A 21018-nucleotide genomic window follows, 5' to 3' on the forward strand; every position below is an offset into this window, starting at 1 on the left:
GGGACGTGTGGTCCAGTGGTTAGAGCATTGGACTCATAATCGCAAGGTTGTGAGTTCGAATCCCAACTCTGCCCGTGTCTCCACTTTGAAACAAGGCCCGAGAGTGATATCTGTCGTCTATAACGTCAGCCACTATGACTAATTATCCTTGAAGTAAAATGTTTCCTAGGTAATTGGTTATATGCCAGCTTGGCGTTTAGCAGCAAAGCGCTGCCTTCGACAAATCCATTTCGCTCAGTCTAAATTTACGAAAACTTTTCGTATTATCATGGATAAAAATCTATTAGTAATATTGATGGAAGACGTATGCAAACATTTACACCGGCCAGTATCGTCTGGTCCTCGGTTCAAACGGCTCATACCCGAAATTTCTTGAATTGCGGTCATTTTCCAGGCTGGCAACATCGTAAACATAAGGAAGATTCGGTTCGTTCGGAAGGGCCTCTTTCGCCTGGCGTAAACCTTGCCAGTAGATATCCAATGTCCATAGATACTCGCGAGTCTGGTTCCCAACGCGATCGTTGTCGGGGTCGCCACGGCGGTCAGGTCGGAAGACGGCTTGTCGCACCGGTTCGAATGCCTCAATTAACCTCAAGATTATCGTTCGAATCTCCCGTAGATCGTGGTCAAGTCGTCTGCTTTCGGCTTTTTCTGCTGACAGATTTTTTGAGATTCTTTCCACTTGAGTAGACTCCTAAGAAAGAACAGAAATAGTAAAGTTGCAATTAGGGACAATTTGAATAAGAACAGAGGCATAATTTTTCCCCACGTTCCCCTAGAAAATGAAAGTTCCCCCCCAAAAAAAAAAAAAAAAAACCCTCAGCAATTAAGATCCCCTGAGGACCTTCAGGGGCCCGTTTCAGAAAGAGTTGCAGTCAATCGCAACTCCAAAAATCATGCGAAACTTGATTTTCAATCAATCAACAGCGCGCATTTTTTACTTGCGATTGATTATTTGACTTGCGTTTAAACGCAACTCTTTCTGCAACGGGCCCCAGGAGAGCTTAAAGATTACTGAGAAGCTATTGAGAGTTGACTGGAAAATCATCTAGCATGTCTAGCAAACACTCATACATCTTAGAGAGATCAGTGAAGATCCCTGTCTAACTGAGACTTTCAACATACTGAAATATTGCATGACCAACACCCCCAAATAAAACTCGTTGTATTTGTAATTACGCTTGTCTTGATGAACTGGGCTTTTGGCGATACATGTATTGCATATCTTTCACTGGCCTTTCAATGATTGGTCAATGACTTATCAGCAGTCTTTCAGTGAGCTCTGCAATTTAAAAAAACATAAGGACTATCGAGGCATGGTGGAAAGGCTAATTACACCTCCTAAAAGATAGGACACCGTTAACATGGTTAAAACCCTAGCGAAAGACAACCAAAATAAACCGATTTCCTGAGACTGTGTACTGTTCTGAACCGTTCCACAATCGACCTTTCAGAGAATGCAAAGACGACTGAGAAACCAGGATTAAGTCGTAGATCATTGAAACTTCATTAACGATGTAAATGCTGAAGTACCATTGAAAGGTGCACCGATTTTCATCGTCTTAACGATAACACTTCCCTATAAACGCTCTGATCCGTTGACGTTTCAAGAATATTCACATCTTTTAAACCCTTAAGGCCTAAATCCACATTCCGCAGAGAGAGGGGCTATGAAAGCTGCTTGAAGACCACTGATAGTCCATGGAACTGGTTTTGCCTTTCAAATGGCTTTCCAGTGAACTCTCAATGATTTCCTATGTCTTTCGGGATTCCAGACTGTTCTTTTAGAGCCCTCCTTGGTCTCCTTGAGCTACAAAACTGGTTGAAAAGCAATATTTTAGTAGTCTCAATGAACTTTCAAATGTCTTTGTATGCACACCATCTTTTGACAGTTTGACAATTTTTTTAGGGAGATCACTGAAAGACTTTCTGAGAGATCATTGCCATGATTGACGACCAGTGAGAGACATGCATGGAAATCATCGAATGACTTTGCTGTATAAAAAAATGAAAGACCGTTGAAAAGCCGTTGATTGAAAAATTAAGTTCAGCAAGACTGTCGACCAGTCTTTCAGTGATCTGTCAGAGGGGACTTGGTCAATCTTCCAAAATATTTAAGTGGTCTCTGTCTCTCTCAGTTTTTTGGAGATCTTGATATTTGATCTTTCAAAGACGTCTGTATGCCAGATGATATTTTAGGTTTTCTGACCCATCCCAAAAAGACCATTGTTTTTTTATCTTGGGGACTGCTGAAAGTTTTTCCAAATATTCGGTCTTTTGGTGTGTTTTTTTAATGACTTGGTTCATTTTACAGAAGTAAGACCTTTCAAAGATTGAAAGGTCTGACAAACTAACATTGTCGCAAAGATATTGTTCTTACCTTTGTAAGCATATTTATCAAGACTGGCGTGAAGATTTTCTCTGGTTTGGCAGGACCGAGAACACTCAGACTCTCCATCAGCCGTTCAATCACCTCCTTGATCAATAACAATGCCTCGGTTAATCGTGTGATTTTAAAAATCCTGGACTGGGAGACCAATGTTGTCTTTTCGTGGGTGGTGTCAAACTGGCGGTTGATGCAGTCCGCGCAAGATCGGAGGTCATCTGCGGCGGAAACCAAGAGTTTCGCCGCGTTGTTTAAGATTCCTACGTTGCCTCCTTTGCCTTTGAAACTTTTTTGACACTTTGGAATCTTGACTTCTGGAACCAGCCTCGAGATATCCTTGCAGGAAACAACCCCTTCGTCTTCTTCAAATGCAAAATTCTGCGTTCCAAATGCCTGATGGTTTTTACCTTTGTTCGGCGCCATAGTTCTTCCAAAATGGCGTAGTATGCGAAACTTAAGTTTCGAATTTGGCAGCGATGAATATTTCCGATTCATTTAAAGAAAATATTGTGTATAGAGAAGTTTGAAGATCGCATTCGGATTCCACTGTCCTTGTGCTTTTCCTCTTCGAGATCTGTTAAAATGAACAAAGCACAAAGTACGATTATTGTCTAGAACTTGGTGATTAACATTAATGTTCTACCCTTTCACATCCAACGGCATGATATATGGGATTTTTTGGGGGGGTGGTTTATTGCTTGTCAGAGTTTGAAGAAAGATTTGACCCTCCCTCTTCCCCTTACTAACCTCATTACTTGATCTGCCATCCAGTGAATATGCCTGTTTACATTATAAGGTAATGCATGTGCTCAGAAGCGGATCCAGGATTTTGCAAAAGAGGGGCACATTTTTTAGAGGAAAATTTGATAAGAAATACAAAGGTTTTCACCCAAAATTTTAGGTCATTTCCTCCACGAATAAAATTGACAAGCAAAAAAAAGCCATCGCTTTCAAGGGGGAAGGGGGTGGGCACATGTTGATTGTACCTCTCACGAGGGGTACAGGCCGGCTGTGCCCGCCCCCCCCCCCCCCCTTAAATCCGCCAGTGATAGTGCTGTATTATTCCGGGGAGCGTTTCATGAAAGGACCTGTCGGATGTTTTATCAGTATCCGACAAGTCCCATTTTATCAGACAGCTACCATAGTAACAGTGCTTCCCAGCCAGTCAGAATCAGGGAAAGATTTCAGATCTGACTTCTTGTCGGGAAAGAATATGATGATATCTGATTATATTAAAGATATTGGAAAACACTGATTTGACTTTCAAATTTCAACATTCTCAAAGGGCCCAGTTACCTGTGTTTGTGACTGTGACATTATTTTTTTAATGAAGCTGCAGTAAGCTTTAATTAATAAGACCTACATAATTATTTTCTCAAAATTAATGACGGGGGCAATTTTATATATGGAAAAAATGCAAGAAAGGAGAGTACGTAGACTATAAACTGAGAAAATAATATATTTTTTCTTAAATGGTGTCACATATTCTTAGTTTATGTTGAATTCAAATACTTAGTGAATTTATATTGAGACTAGCTTTTATAGGCCTACAACTGCAGTAAGTTCCACTTTAAATATTTTTATTCCTCTATATTCCCTTTCTTTTTTAAAATTACATAAAATCGAATTTCCTTAATAATGATCATTCTTGGACATGATGATCTAAAACCGAGATTCAAACTTACCTCTGCTTTTCAGTGCTCTCTTGATCACAAGATAGTCGAGTTTGAGGCAATGATGTGACAGAGCAAAAAAGGATGATGTTGACGATGTAGCGAACCTTTTCAAAGTGTTTGATGGCTTCCTTGCCAGCAAAAGTCCTCTCCTTGATTTCTGTACGGGATACGTCAGGAAAAAGATAAAACTTAATGACCTCTTCAATCATATGACTTATTTTTTTTCTATGTCAGTATGTTGCAAGCATCCTGTTTTGCTTCTATGTGGCGCCGACCCAACTTTTCGAATCGGTTATACGTTACTGGTGGCGCCATGGAGGAGGGGGGAGGGGGGCTAAGGGGTTCAGGGGCGACACGAGGATAGGAAGCAAGGCGACTAAGAGTCAACGTCATTTCTTTGCAATTTAAGAATAGTGGTATTGCAGAGTGACATGGTACAGACCTATTATTTCATACTCTATTTTCTTCTGTCTTTCTTTAGCTCCCACCTTTTTTTCCTGTTATGTCCCCCCCCCCCCCTCCCCCATGCCACCACTCCTAAAGGAATTCGACTTCGCTCCTCAACTGATTTATACTTTGGGGGATTTTAAATTGGTCTTCCAAACCTCTCTTATTTCATCTCTGTCTCTTATCTTAGCATCATTTCCATGTTTTCATCTTACATTGCAATATAATTATCTAATGAAAAGTGCCCCGTTAATAATAATAATAATAATAACAATAATAATATAGAATTTATGAGGCGCCGATTATCTATATAGTTTCTTTTTCGAATGACGAAGTATATATCACCCCGGCTTTACCCCCAGCTGCTAAAGGCGCTTGGAGCATTTAAGAATTAATCCTGTCGGGTACCCATTCACCTCACCTGGAATGAGTGCAGCACGATGTGGTTATATTTCTTGCTGAAGGAAAACCTGCCTTGGCTTGGATTCGACCCCACGTCCCTATGATTAAAAGACGAGAGTGGTAACCACTAGACCAGGACGCCAATTCTAGGTCAACTATAAGTACATAATAGGTATTTGAAATTTGATCCCCTGCTTTTGTATGCACCCATGACCGCCTGATCCTCCGCCAAACTTCATACTCTGAACATTAGAAACATTCGCCATGCTCACCTCACTTTCACGTGTACTTCAAAATCATAGGTCATGCAAATAAATATCATATTCCAAAAAAAGAAACATGACTAGCACGGTGCCCTTTGACTCATTTCATAGATATAACCTGGTATTTATTAAAAAATATATAATTATTTACTGTTTCACCATTGCCTTCGTATTAATTTCACCAAATGTGTCATTCATTTCTAGGACATTTGTAAAGGTCGGGTCAAATCTAACTACTATTGTCCATTTATTGGAACGGGAATAAAACTATATATGGCAGCGTTTGTTAAAGATACCGGTACTCGTTAAACGTGTTGACAAAAAATGCGATACGTCGTAATGGTTTGGGATTGTTTTCGTTGAAATATAATAAAACTGGAAGGTATAGATACAAAATAAATTATGGAAAGGATCTTTTTTTTAAGTCTTATAAAGATATTGGCTAACATTACAAAAGTCTTATTAAAAAAAATCCAGAGAGGAAGAAATGTCGAATTTGGGCGGAAACTTTCAAGATATCTGGAAATTGTTGGGAACTTCGTAACTCGTGTAGTACAAGGGATAAAATAGAATAATATTTTGGGGTCGCTTCATTTTTTTTACCATTTTGAAGCACCGAATTGTGATTTCAGATGCAATTTTTTAATGCTTCGTTTTTACAAAATATCACAGAGGTATTGGCGTAAATCCGTGACGTCATACTATTCAAGTTGTGGATGAAACAATAGCTCAACCCCCCCCCCCCGAACAAATATATTCACCGCTAAGATACGCCAGTGGGCAAAGGCAACTTTGCAGCGTACATCCATGATTAAAACATATGGATATACTTTTTAACGCCTCGAACATTATTAAGCCTATTGTTTAGAATAGATGTTTCTCGACTATCTGCTTAATTTTCCATCATGAGGGGGAGGGTATGTGGATATGGTTTTGGGCAACTTGAAGCTTTTCATAATCCTTGTTATAATCCCAGGGAGAAAACAAAAACATACCTGGGGCCCGTTGCAGAAAAAGTTGCAATCAATCGCAACTCTAAAAATCATGCGCAACTTGATTTTCAACCAATCAACAGCGCGCGTTTGGGACTTACGACGCAACTCTTTCTGCAACGGGCCCCAGGTGTTCCAGAGAAAGCAAAATGTTGGATTTTAAGTACTTTTCCTTCAAACATCTCAAAAAGGATTAGGAGTGAATGACATTGGAAATCATGATAACAAGAGAGAGAGGGGGGATATAACACAGTTAAAGCATGATTTGATATTTAAATCATATTCGACGTTTTTTCATCTACCTTTTGTCAATAAAGAGTATACACATGATCTGATGGTGGTTTGATATATACCAGTGTTTTTATATTTTTAAAATAATAAATTAAGAGATACTGGTTTTTCCCAAAATCATTATCATAATCTTATGACCATGGAGAGCAATGACATGGTGGTATATTACACAACACAATGTAATTAAAGCCAGCTTCTCTAAAACAGCCAACAACTCGAGCGAACTTAATTGACTCTGAGTGACAGTTTACTTATTAAACACCTGGGTTAGGCCACGATGTGTGCGCCTTCGTCTCCGTTATATATTATACAGGGGTTGCGATATGGTTTTGAAAGTGAATTGGGGGCTTAGAAATGAACAAATAATGAAATGAACAAATAAATGAATGAATAAATAAAATAACAAATAAATAAACAAATGAAATAAATAAATAAATAAATAAATAAATAAATAAACAAATAAATAAATAAATAAAGAAAGAAAGAAAGAAATAAAGAAATAAAGAAATAAATAATAAATAAAGAAATAAATAAATAAATAAATAAATAAATAAATTCATTAATTAATCAATTAATATATGAATAGATAAATAAATGATAAATTGCCGCTCTTTATGCAAATGATGATGCTACTGCATTGTTGATGAGGATACATACATTACTGAGGGGGTGAGGAGGAGGAGGATGAAGAAGAAAAAGAAGAGGAGAATTTGGAGGATGGTGACGATACTAAAGCTAGATGAAATCTCTTTATACACACAGTTAAAGATTTTTTCTTCTGACATTTCTAGTTATATTTAAGCACTGAAAAATGATGAATACATAAAATTGGGAAATGAATAATGACGATAATGCAACTGATAGCAGTAGATAGATGTACTGAATCATCCACATCCATAGGCGGCGGAAGCGATGGGGACGTGTCCCCCCCCCCCCTAAATTTTAGTTGGGGGACGTTCCCCCCTAATTTTTTTTTTGATAACTTTTTTTTTTTTTTTTGGCTTGTCAACTTTTTTTCCTGCGTCCCCCCAAAAATTATCGTGGACCCCCCCCCTGAAACGTGTGTTGTCCACCCCTAAAATTTAGGCTGATGACCTTTTTTTTTTTTTTTTTTTTTTGCTTGTCAAAAAATGTTTGGTTAGCAACTCATAAAATTTAGGTTCAAAACCTTTTTTGGGGGCACTTGTCAAATTTTGTTACCTGTGTCCATCCCAAAATTTCAGGTGGATACCCCCTAAATTTTCTGGCTTCCGCCGCCAATGTCCACATCTATTGCAGAGATATGAAAAATCTCTCGCAAAAGAAGAAAGCATCTGTCAATAAGAAGTAAAAAGAGATATTCTATACCACAATTTTTCTTTGTTTTTGTATTGCATATTTCATACAAACCTACCTTCAATTTCTACAAACTCGTCCTCATTTTACATAAAATCCATCAATCAAGATTCAGCACGTAACTATGTATCTGTATATTAAAGCCAGAAGTGCATGTGAGAATACGTTATTATAGCACATACACACTAAAACTGAAATGTTAAATCAACACAATATAATTGAAAGGTTGGGGAGTCACAGCCTTTTCTAATTTTGCCACTTTAAATGGTTTGACCAGCATTTAAACTGTTGGATTCATCTTTATACAAGGTTGGATATGAAACATGGAAAAGGTTGTCACCACTCCAACCCTTAATTGTTGATTCAACATTTAAGTTTTGAGAGTGTAGGCCTATATTCACAACTCTGGAGGATCCAGGGGAAAAGCCGGCCCGTGCCCCCTTTCTTGAGAGGCAAAAATTTGTAATTTAAATTTGTAATGTAAAAATGCCGTTAAAACAAAACAGAAGTCTTTTTTTTTTGGCTTGTCAAATTTTTCCTCAGGAAATTGTGCTCCCCCCGCCACTTTTTGAAAATCCTGGATCCGCCCCTGATTCAATGAATGGAACCACCTCTTCCCCGGTGCCATTTTCCATTGCCAACTGCATGTGCTACCGCCACCCGTATCACGCATAAATTTATTGTTTGTTACATAATGAAGTCAGATGTGCAGGTATATTTTGACTCTCATGTGCACGAGATAAATATTGCCAATTTCAATCATTTACCCTGTGGTAACATCAAAAGATTGTACCGATCATATAGTGGCGCAATGAGCCAAAAATTGAGGGGGTCCAGATTTTACGTATCGGCAAACTTTATGTTAAAAAAAAGTTGCAACCGAGTAAAAATTTCGACAAATTCATTACAAAAAATCAATTTTGTGATAAATTTTGACATAACATTCAGTAAAATAATATTACATTTCACCCTTCTCTTTTTCCTTTTCTTTTATTTTCTTGGCCTTAACAATATTAAGGGGCAAGCGCCCCTACCCCCCCCCCCTCTATACGCCACTGCGATCATTATACAATCAAATTTTATCCATAGTCGACTGTATGTGAATAGATTAAATTTTAAATCCAATTTTAATCTAATTGATCTTACAATCAATCGTACCCGAATAATCAATGTGGTTAATATTGATATCAATTGTTGACATCGATGGACCAATCATTCATGTTATGGTAACTGACACAATGTACAAATAAGTCTTTTCATCTTAAACGTTTGGACCCAGCATATATGGTTTATTGAATACATTGACCTGTGTAATGTTCTAAATATATATGACTACTTTGGAAGCGGCAATTCTTATAATTTCCTTCAAGTAATTAATGTTTACGTTTAACCTCACATAATTAATGTTATAAACCACGTGCAAACTGGATCGCGTTGAATCATTTTTCCATTTGCATTATCGATTTTAGCTATTTGGGAGTTAACATTCATTGCATACTAAAAAGAAAGGGATACGAAAGAAACTGAAGCAAAAAAGAAAAGAAAAACAACACATGAAATGGAAGTAAATTGAATTGAATTGAATTGAATTGAAATTGAATTAAATCAAATTCAATTTTTTTAATCAATTTTTTTTTTAATTTCATTTCCAATCCAAACATAATACAAAGAAATATAAACAGATACAAATTAACGGGTTAGCATTTTAAAGAAAAGCAGTATAAAAGTATAGCATATGGAAATTGAAATGAGGGGGGTCCACGAAAAGCAATGCTTGTCAAATTAAAGCGAATTGGGTGAAATTGGATACTTTTGTAGATCAGTCAGATGCAGTATTTTGTGAGATCTGCCCTGAAATGAATGTTATACACATTGCCTGATAACCACCACAGCAGAAAATGCTGTCCTGCCGAGTTCCTACGGGAGTTACCACAAACAGAAACAGAAACACTTCATGTAAATGACGCACCATAAAACATAGAGTTGTGATTTATCCGATCAACCTTATAAACTATATGAAAAACCATTCATGTCGTAATTTTTCCTACAGGATACTTGCACAATTTCCTCTTGTTACCAAAAAAGAACATACTGAATTGTCAAGAAACAATAAATGTATGAATATTCCAGCTCGATTGCCTTGCTCTTTTGTTTACATGTTTCCGAGATCTGTAAACGTGTAACATTTTAAATTTGTCCATTGTATATAAGTTTGTATTCATAAATTTGTTATATCTGTGTATATTATGTGTACCTACTTTGTAATTAAAGGGCCCCAACGAAAAACCAGTGTTTGTACTGATTGGGCCACCCTTTTTAAATATGTAAAAAACAATAATAAATAAACTATAAATCAAATAACCAATGCTATCCCCAGGGGCGGCACTATAGGGGCAATGGGATGACCCCCCCCCCCCCCAAGATTTTTCAAGCAGTGAGAAAAATTAAATAAGAGCATGAAAGAAAGGAAAGTCGGAAATGCGAAGAGAGAAGAAAATCATAAGAATGGAAGAGGTAATAGGCAGTGTAACTTTTTATTTACTAAATTTTAATGCATAAAAGTGACTTTTGATAATGTTCTTATCATCAAAAGTGTTTTGAAGCCGATTAAAAAAAACAAGAACGAAATTATATAAATACAGGTCAAGTCATTTCATTTGGAAGTGATTTAGAAAGAATTATATTCAGAACACTGATTAATTAAAAAAAATCATTTTAGAGTATATAAAAAACAATACACGTATTCTCAAATAACTAACATAACTACCAATCATGTTCATGTGCCCCTGACTCTAGATTCATAATACAAACCCGACGTTATTAAAATGCAAATAGCATACTGGAAAAAAAGCTATCATCACGGAGAGTGTTTGTATCTCCATTGCCATATGGTGCGATGAGTAAATATGCATAAAGCGGATTTCAGTGAGAATAAATGCTTAAATTTTTAAATCATATTTCTCAGTTCGCACTTGCTCTTAACAACATGTTTCAATGTCGATTGCTCGAGACAAACTTGGATCCGAGATTTCACAATGGGAGGGGGTAGGGAAAATGAATCAGTGTTTTTTGCCGTTTTCGACAAGCGAGCAAAAGGGGGGCACTAGACCCCCACCATTCCATGACCAAGGGGGATTCAAGAAAATGAAGGGAGAGGTCAAAATGTAAAGTAGAAATTTATCCCCAAATCTGATCCTCATTTCCAAAAACATTTAAAAATCGCTTCGCTCGCTCGCGACTCTTTTGACGGTTTGCCTAATACATATCATGCTGAAGCCCCTCAAAATTGTTGGTTCATTACCCCCAATGCATTACAGGTTACTAATTAAGGACAACTACGACTTGCTTCGCCTTCCTGAACAAAATAATGGAACATTCCCTTGAAAATACCATTAATTAAAATCTGCGAAACAGCTTCGGCATGTAGGGGATACATATTCCGATGTCATGGTATATTAATTATGCATGCGCGGTTGAATGCTGCTGAAGGATCTAATTAACATGACCAAACAAGACATGGCCCCCGTCTCCCGTTTAATAAAGTAGATTGTACTTTTGACTCAAATCGATAGTATCATATACTTGTTAGAAATTGATGCTTCATTTTTAGAATGCAAGTACGATATAAATTATACAAACCATTTACAATTGCAACCGTATAGCAACCTGCGTTTAATCTAAACCTCTCAAAAAAAGTTTGAAATTTGTGTTTGGCCATTAATTTCTTCCTACTCCCAATTTTAAACAATGCATATTTTACATCATTCGGAAGATAATTTAATTATCTTTAAAATGATACCATGCTTGTTATGATCATGTCATCATGAAAAGAGCAGGATTCAAATGTATTGGATGAGGTCTGAATTTAAAAGCTGCAAAACGAGCAAAAAGGGTTTGGAAATCTGCCATTCCTTTCTCCCCACTCCCAATTTTACACAATGCATATTTGATATCATTCAAAAGATCATTTAATTCTCTTTAAAATGGTACCATGCTTGTTATGATCATGCCATCATGAAAAGAGCAGGATTCAAAAGTGTTGGATGAGGTCTGAATTGAAAAGCTGCAAAACGAGCAGAAATAGTCATGAAGGGTCAATACAGAACATGGTTCTTTTGTCTGTGTCAGTAGAGATGAAAATCCATTTAAACCAAGCCCCTGCTTCTGTAGTGATGGTTCTGTGAGATAACATGGTTTGTGTCGTTGTTTGAAATACCCATGCATGCTTGTTTGTTATGTTTTTGCTTGTGTAGAGGTATGTTTGATTCCATGTTAATGTTGATGTTAAGGTGCATGAAAACAATTAAAGAAATTACTGAAAAACTCACTCATCACCACGGAAAAAAGAACAGGGACTGTCAATATTGCGACATTTTGCAACTTTGGAATTTTGACCTTGCCCCACATTTCAAGGCACTGCACCTCCATGTGAATGATAATCATATCATATAGGCTATCATTTTAAAGGAAATTAAATGATCTATTCTTTGATATTAATTACAAATTGATATTTACTAAAACCGTTGAGGAATTATCGGTCAAAGTAATAACAAAACCGCTGAGAAATTCAGTCATCACCAAGGAAAGAAGAACAGTTACTTTCAATATTGTGCCCTTTTGCAGCTTTTGAAATTTGACCTTGCCCCACATTTCAAGGCACTGCACCTCCATGTGAACCATAATCATATCATGTAAGCTATCATCTTAAAGAGAATTAAATGTTCTATTCATTGATATTAATTACACATTGAAATTTACTAAAACCGAAGAGGGATTATCGATCAAAGTCAGATTTCCAAACTTTTTTTGAGGAGTTTACATGTATTGGATCTCATTGGCTCTGAATGGAGTGATCCGTCCGTGTCGTTTAAAGTGTTTCTAAATTTACATTCATTTTTCATGTTTGTATGTATTTTGCTTTGATATCAAGTAAGACCAAACCAAACAAAAATCGTTCGGAGCCTGCATTTTTATTTCAGGGACATGAACTTTGTGGTCTCGAAAGTTTTTTTTTAGGGTGGGGTATAGGGCATATCATACATGTCATACACATTATTTACATTAGGGATGGAAAACGTTTGCAAGACGAGTAGGAGGAGTAGGGATGTTGTGGGGGCTGTGCAATTAATATCTTCACAAACTGGAGCTGAAATCTCATCCTCCGGTATGAGAGCAAAGCAAGGAGGAAAGAGTTGGGAGAAAAAGAAGAAGAAGAAGAAGAGGAAGAAGAAGCCGAAGAAGGAAGAAGAAGAAAAAGGAAAAAGAAGAAGAAGAAGAAGAGGAAGAAGAAGCAGAAGAAGGAAGAAGAAGAAAAAGGAAAAAGAAGAAGAAGAAGAAAAAGGAAAAAGAAGAAGAAGAAGAAAAAGAAGAAAGAAAAAGAAGGAGGAGGAGGAAGAGGTGGAGGAATGGAGAAGAAATATCTTTTCGAGAACAAACCTTGCGATATAAGATAGTTGAACATATCGCATTTATTTACCGTCGTATTGTTTGATATTTCTTCATTGTACATGATTTTGTGAAATAAGTATATGCTTCCACTCGAATCAAGTCAATCAATAATTATTTACTAATTTCGACATATTAATTATTGACTCAACTGATTTAACGTAAGCTATTATCATCCCTTTCATCAACGCCTTTTTAACAATGGAATCCTGTTGTCAATTCCATCTCAACCAACCACTAACCAAGGTAAGTCCAAGCCGATATAATCCATTAAAATCACAAAATATATCTCTATGACATTGTTAATCATTATTTGATAACTTCCGGCCCCTTCCGGCATTAAAGCTCGTATAAGGCGTTAATACCACCTGAGCTCATATTATGCATCATCGATAATTACACTACAACACAATGTAATGCTTTCTTGTGATATCATTAATCATATTTAAAAGATATTTTTTAACCTTAGGAATCTTAGGAAATCGAACGTTGCATTAAAATCAGCTATACTTAAAGTGATTGGTTAACATTTTTTCGACTTTTAAAAAATCTGAGCTAGAAGGTCACACTTGTCACATGTGTCTGTGATATGTTACAAAAATGAAACCCAGAAAAAAATTGGATTAAAAAATAATTTTTTAGTGCTTCAAAAATTGAAATATAAAGTGACCGGAAACACCATCTTAATTTCATCTCATACACTTATGTTTATTATTTAGGCGTCTATAAGACACCTATTAGGGTTTGCCTTGTAGTTTTAGCTTTTCATTCTCAATAATGGTTGTTTTCAGGGTTATTAGTTCTAATACATGCACTTGTACACATGTTTCATCTTGGTTTGAGAATTTTTTAAATCGGCTGCTCACAAAGTTAAACAATACCTTTAAGCAGAGCTATACTTTAAAGCAGAAATATATTGTATTGCATTTTTGTCTACAGGCGTATCCCGCCACAAGCAAGGGTATACGCCTTCTTCCTTAAACCCATATTTATATTTTTTATAACAAATTGATTTATGAATGAATTTATGTTTATGAAAAATACAATGAAGTGGAAAAAATTAATGTTTTATTTGAATTTGAATTGAATTGAATGTAAATTTGTGATAAGAAGTAATTTTTGGTGTTGGTGGGTTAGGGTTAGGTTCATGGTAGAAGTAGTAGTAGTAGTAGTAGTAGTAGTAGTAGTAGTAGTAGTAGTAGTAGTAGTAGTAGTAGTAGTAGTAGTAGTAGTAGTAGAAGTAGTAGTAGTAGTAGTAGTAGTAGTAGTAGTAGTAGTAGTAGTAGTAGTAGTAGTAGTAGTAGTAGTAGTAGTAGTAGTAGTAGTAGTAGTAGTAGTAGTAGAAGAGTGAAGTTATAGTAAAAGAGGTATTAACCAAACTTATTGTGCATAGGGTTACCACTAGCTCAACCACCCTGACAATCTGTACAACTGTTTTAAGTTATTCCACTTGATGCACCTGGATGTTTATTTGGGCTTCGAGTAACCTTTGAAAAATACAAGCTGGTAGTCCGCATTTTACACAGGAGCTATCAAAAACAGGTGCACCTAGTACTGCATTTGATTTTATATATAATTATGATTATCTATCTTGCTTCGTTCCAATACGACCGGGCAATACGATCATATTCAGTCCTGTAGTTAAACCTGATTTCAAAATGGAATTAAAAGTACGTTTTTATATACAGGAAGAGGGAGAGAACAACAGACACTATAATTAGGATCGGGGAAGCAATTAAAGTAGTTTACCAAAGACATGGAAAGGGAGGCAGTGGTGTATTCAAGCCAGATAGGGGCTAGACATGGCATATGAGGGGAAATTTATAAAAATCAACGTGCGAGCGAAAATGTTGACATTTTAAAACAAAAACTTTGTGACAGATTTTGGCATAATTGTCAGAAATCGATATCCTATTTTGTCATTTCCTTTTCTTTCCCAATTCTCCTCACAATTGTCAGAAGCTGATATCCTATTTCATAATTTCTTTTTCTTTCCCTTTTCTCCTCTTTTCGTGAAACTTCTGGGATCCATGGCTCCGAGTCCACCCCATCTGCCCCCGTCAGTACGCCAGTAAATGAAGGACCGTAATTTATTTGAAGATAAGTTACAAATTATCAGATTCCGAGAAGAGATAATAATAATAATAACATTTGTAGGGCGCTTTATACTGGTGTTTCAAAGCGCACAGGTTGGCAGATTATAATAATATACAGTCAATCGGTAAAAAAAAAATTATGAGAAAAGGTGAGCTTTAAGTGACGATTTGAAATTTTCTACGGAGGGAGCATTTTGGATATGAATTGGGAGTTTATTCCAAAGGGTGGGAGCAATTACAGAAAATGCACGATCACCATAGCGGGTCCTAGTGCGAGGGCCATAAACTAAATTATTGGAATATGATGAACGTAAGGATCTGACAGAAGAGGAAGAACATGATGATAAAATCCAAAATACAAAGTAAATCGTGACAACTCGAATAAAGTGATTACTTGTTTACTTTATATTTTTATGGTTTTCGACTTTTCATGTTTTTCAAATATGACTCATCTTCATAATAATGCATACCGTTGCCATACTAATGAATGTGCTTTATTCGGTACTGTTCAATTAATCTGATCCCTCACCCGAAACCTAAATACAAATAAGGGCTCTAACTGTACCTTGAAACTTTATCTATTTCGAAATTATGATAAATTGGTCTCTGTTGTGTAAATCTTCTTTCATTTAGCTGTTGAAAATAAACTACGGTAACACCCTGGCGTAACTATTTGAACATCGCTTATATAACGGCGAGGAAGATTGGTGGTTTGGGTAATTAGAAAGTCTAAAGTTTAAACTTTAAAGTTTTATGTAACAGGCATGAAGTGATATAGGATATCCCCAAAATAAAGAATGTAAGAAACAGGGATTTTCCTCCCTGGTCCTCGCATGGACCTATTTGTAATAGGTCCAAGGTCCTCGTTAGTCGTAAATCTAAATTTGTCTCCAACCCTGCCCACGTGAAAGGGCTTCGATAAATGGAGCCAATTATGGTTCAATTGGTATTCATCATTTGGAGTTCTTTGGGGCGTTTCGTATCACGGGTGAGTGACGTACAACCCGACACTACTCTATTTTTTAAGTAGTGAAAAGGGAGAAATAAAGGGGGAAAAGAGGGAGAAATGGAGAAAAAAGAAGAGAAGTATAAAAGGAGAGGTCTAGGCCGTATTCCCGGGACGTGTTACTCTATAATATATCGATGATTCAATTGATACAAAATAATGACGTCACCCTTATCATGCTTATGTGGAGACATGCCGTAGATTCTGTAGTATCCGAGTCGGAAATCGTGGCCTCCCTCAGGGCTACGATATACCACCTTTGCTATTTAGAGAAATTAACAGTTTAAGCATTGGTTGAATATACAGTGGTGAATAAGAAACCTTAAAATAGGAAGTGGCTGGGTATTTTTTTCTAACAATTATTTGTTACATAGGGTTTGGTTATTTATTCATACAGCCCAAGAAGAAACTTAGATTATCCTATAAGAATAAATCTCGCGTTATTTGAGTATTTTGTAAGAGAGAAATAGGACATAATATACCTACATCAACATAAGGTCTATGCCGTAACACACTGACAAACTTTTTTTCAGCGAAGTGGATTGGTTGCATCTAGTGGCGTAATGAGCCAAGATGTATAAAAAAAAATCGACATATTTCATTTTAAAAAGTCAAATTTTGTGACACAATATTTAGAATATAAGATCACACATCCATATTCTCTCTTTCATTTTCTTTTCTTTCCTTTTCTCTTCTCTTGTTCGTAAAATATAGGGGGCAAGATCACCTTAGCCCCCCCCCCCCATCTGTACGCCTGGATACATCATAAAATGATTTAATGATAAAAATGATATATGAATCATGCATATAATCAATAAAATTAGAAAATAATGTACATACTGTGCAATAGATATTTCAATATCAATATTACTATAATCCTGGATGCTGCAAAACATTTTTTTCTATGATATATCTCGTTTCGAATGATTCCCATTGTGTTCATGATTTATAAATATATACGATTGTTTTACAAAACATATTGGCACGATTGATCTGACACAGTCTCACCGAAACCGACTCCAAACCGAACGGTGGTATGTAATTGGAAATAACGTAATAGCTTTGATCGGTCTGGAGTCGGTTTCGTTGGTGTGACTGTAACCGAAACCGACCCCAAACCGACCGATTGTATGTCATTGCTAATAAAGTAAAAGATTTGATCGGTCTGGAGTCGGTTTCGTGGGTGTGACTGGTTATGAATAATATAAATATAAGGATTACGGTTTCAATTTTTTTTGGAGGTTATAGGTTTAAGGTTTGGCTAAACGTGGACATTTTCCATCGGAGCAATTGTCGTCGGAATGGAACCAAACAAACACTCACACAACGCAATGTGGGAGGATCATCGGATCATCATTGGATTATTACAAGGGTCCTGTATACTATCCGACGGATTACAGAGTATAAACATCAACAGACTCCCAGATTGAAAACAGTAACACATTACAACATATTTATGTTAGGCACAACTAAAACATATGCCAGTACAATGAAAATGAATGTGATATCAGAAATACAACAATAAACAGCAATGACAAAAATGCTTCGAATTTTACTCACGTTTACGACACGAAGCAGCCGACACGGTACATTGCTATCCACTCCGATATCGTGCATCTCATTAGCGATTTCCCGCGGTATATTGTGGTCGGAGCGAGCTGCTTGAGCATTTAATCAGAGCCTGTCTCTGCTCCACCATCCAGGACCGTCGTTAGCATCAGATACGCAATAGAGCAGATAAAAAGCGAAAGTGGAAAAGGCCGGTTTATGCGAAGTATACCCGCTTGTGCTGAAAATAATTTATTTACGAGTCGCCCGCACCCGCCAACTAGCGTGGAATATACCAGTAATTAGCATCTAATGCGGATGCATCTGTTCGGAAATGGCGGCGATGGCAAGAAATGTACACTTCGCACCATATATTTCAAAATTCTGTGTCAATTAATGTTTTTGGCAAAAAGGCGGCTTGCTCTCGAAAATCGACGCCCAACCTGAATAAGGAGACTAAGAAATAGGACTAACATCCTTCATGAGAATGTACATTTTCAATTGATAGACATTTAGATCTAATTCTTTCTGTTAACGAGAGCATTGTTGACTGTTTCCTCTCCTGATATCAGAATGTTTTACTTGCTGTTATAGTTATGCTTACCTTGTTTCTATATCCGTAAGATTTGTATGTGTATACATTAAACATATATGAACATAATAGTGTAATGTACATACCGCCAATTTGTAAACCCTCCCATATATCTTTTTATTATTATGTATCATATCGAGAGCAAGCGAAATGAGCGAGAAAATGTACTTTTCTAAATTAATTCAATTATATAAAGTATGAATATAACGATGTTTATCTTAACAATGATAATGATGATGATGATGATAACAACTATAATTTTATAGGTTTTATATAATAAAGAACATCACACTTTTTCATCTTGGTTTTGGGGGTGCAGTGTACCATCACCCCCCATCTGGAAAATCTGTCTCTAAAATCATTGTTGGAAAGAACAGAGTGAGTTTCACAGTGTGTGTAGACATATTGGACTCTAGGAACAGGCGTTCTTAACTCTATCAAATTGCTCAAATTTAAGACTAATTCCATACTGTGGACTTGGACACATACAGGGGAATGTGTTCTCATAGTGGACGATGCAAGCACGTAATTCACGCTGTTATAACTATATTCAAATTAAACAGTGTGAAAATGATTTCACACAGTGAGCATTGCCACGGTTTGAGCATTCACAGTGTGTTCACATAGTAAACTATGCGAATAATGTAATTCACCCTGTTAAAATGCTCCAATTTGACAGTGTGGAGATGATTTCACACTGTGGATACTTCCACAGTGTGAGCATTCACGGTGTGTTCACAACTATGCGAGCATGTAATTCACACTTTTAATATACTCTAATTTAACCGTGTGAAAACGATTTCATACTGTGGACACCTCCACACTGTGAATGCTTACACTGTGTTCACACGGTGGACTATGCGAATAATGTAATTCACCCTGTTAAAATGCTCCAATTTAACAGTGTGGAGATGATTTCACACTGTGGACGCTTCAACAGTGTGAGCATTCACGGTCTGTTCACAAAGTAAACTATGCGAGCATGTAATTCACACTTTTAATATACTCTAATTTAACAGTGTGAAAATGATTTCATACTGTGAACACCTCCACACTGTGCATGCTTACACTGCGTTAACACGGTGGACTATGCGAATAATTTAGTTCACACTGTTAAAATGCTCCAATTTAACAGTGTGGAGATAATTTCACACTGTGGACGCTTCCACAGTGTGCTCACATAATGAACTATTAAGGTACACTGTTAAACATTTAATAGTGAGGCAATAATCTTACACTGTGGACACCCCCACTATGTGAGAGTTCACGGAGTCATCACATCCACAGCCATGATAGCTGTGCGAAATTATAATTCATATTATATTTTCCAGGGTTGTTACGTTTTCAAGCTTTGCTTTTGTGACGACCCTTGCAACTATTCTATTTATTGTAACAGAAAATACCACTTAATGATTTTCATTTATGTAAGATATGTTTGAGGATTTATATACAAAACTATTGTTCATTATTTTGATGTCAAGTCTCAGATATGTATTTTCGTGTCCAGAATTTTGTTATGAAAAATGTTGCAAAAACCAATAAATGAAATATACCTTTAAAATGATCACATATCAAAGTGTGAAAGCAATTCCACATTGTGTTTGAAATTAAGGGAAAATAAGAAGGAAACCTGGAAAATTATCATATTAATATTACGAATCATATTATTTCCTGATGAATTTCTATCTACCTTTAACAAAAGGGGTTATGGGAAGGAAACGAAGGTTTAGAATAACCAGGAAAATATGGGGAAGAAGAAATCGGTAAATGTGAGGTAAGGAAGTTTGATATATGAAATAGAAAGAAATGGAAAATATGAGTTTATCCAAATCAAGAAGGTTTTTTAATTGGAGTCGGTTTCTTTGGTCTGTACTGTGGCATCACACATGCAAAACTTATATTGATAAAAAGATCGAAAATTTCATGAAAACCCCCCGATCATAATTTCGAAAGAAGGTATATTGGGAAAACAAATTTGAGTCCATTTCCTTACACACTGTAAAAACTGCGGTTTTAAAACTGACACCAATTGGTGTTAATAGAGGACCACACCCTGAGGTGTTAAAATTACACCCTAGAGATTAAACATAACACCAAAGAGTGTAAATGTAACAACAAAAGGTGTTGTAATAACATCTATAGGTGTAAAACTAACACCACTAATTGAACACCGGTGTAAAATATCCTGTGTGGTCCTCTATGTACACCGGTTATTACCACAGTTTTTGCTGTGCATAATAACATATTATAAAGAAAAAATGGCATCCGTTTGGAGATAAACGATTGTAATGATAATATTGAAGATGAATAATAAACCATGCATGGAACATAACATAAAAATGATTGTGCATTTGCACTGCAAACACTCCGGTGTTGATTTAACACCAGCCCGGAATCTATATCTGTCCACACCGGCGAAGTATTGAAACAATACCAGTTTGGAATCAAACCGATGCTGTTTTAATACTAATTGGTGTTGTATAAACACATATCTGGTTTTAGATCAAAACCAAACTGGTGTTGTTTAACACTTCTCTGG

At 36.3% G+C, this 21018-nt stretch overlaps 1 protein-coding gene across 2 annotated transcripts; it reads right to left on the reverse strand.

Moving 5' to 3' along the window:
* Positions 1-123: 123 nt before the first annotated feature.
* On the reverse strand, positions 124-18180 carry LOC121430350. Of its 2 annotated transcripts, none has more exons than XM_041627628.1 (4): positions 17900-18180; positions 4072-4219; positions 2381-2960; positions 124-694 (listed from the first exon to the last, which is right to left on the reverse strand). In XM_041627628.1, exons 3-4 carry the CDS (start codon positions 2879-2881, stop codon positions 317-319), a joined length of 879 nt encoding a protein of 292 aa, XP_041483562.1. In that variant the 5' UTR covers positions 2882-2960; positions 4072-4219; positions 17900-18180; the 3' UTR covers positions 124-316. The 2 variants fall into 2 exon arrangements, with proteins under 2 accessions (XP_041483562.1, XP_041483563.1); XM_041627629.1 differs by lacking the exon at positions 17900-18180 and adding an exon at positions 4931-5023.
* Between the last annotated feature and the right edge of the window lie 2838 nt (positions 18181-21018).

Source organism: Lytechinus variegatus, chromosome 16 (genome assembly GCF_018143015.1).
Source record: "Lytechinus variegatus isolate NC3 chromosome 16, Lvar_3.0, whole genome shotgun sequence".
Lineage (NCBI taxonomy): Eukaryota > Metazoa > Echinodermata > Echinoidea > Temnopleuroida > Toxopneustidae > Lytechinus > Lytechinus variegatus.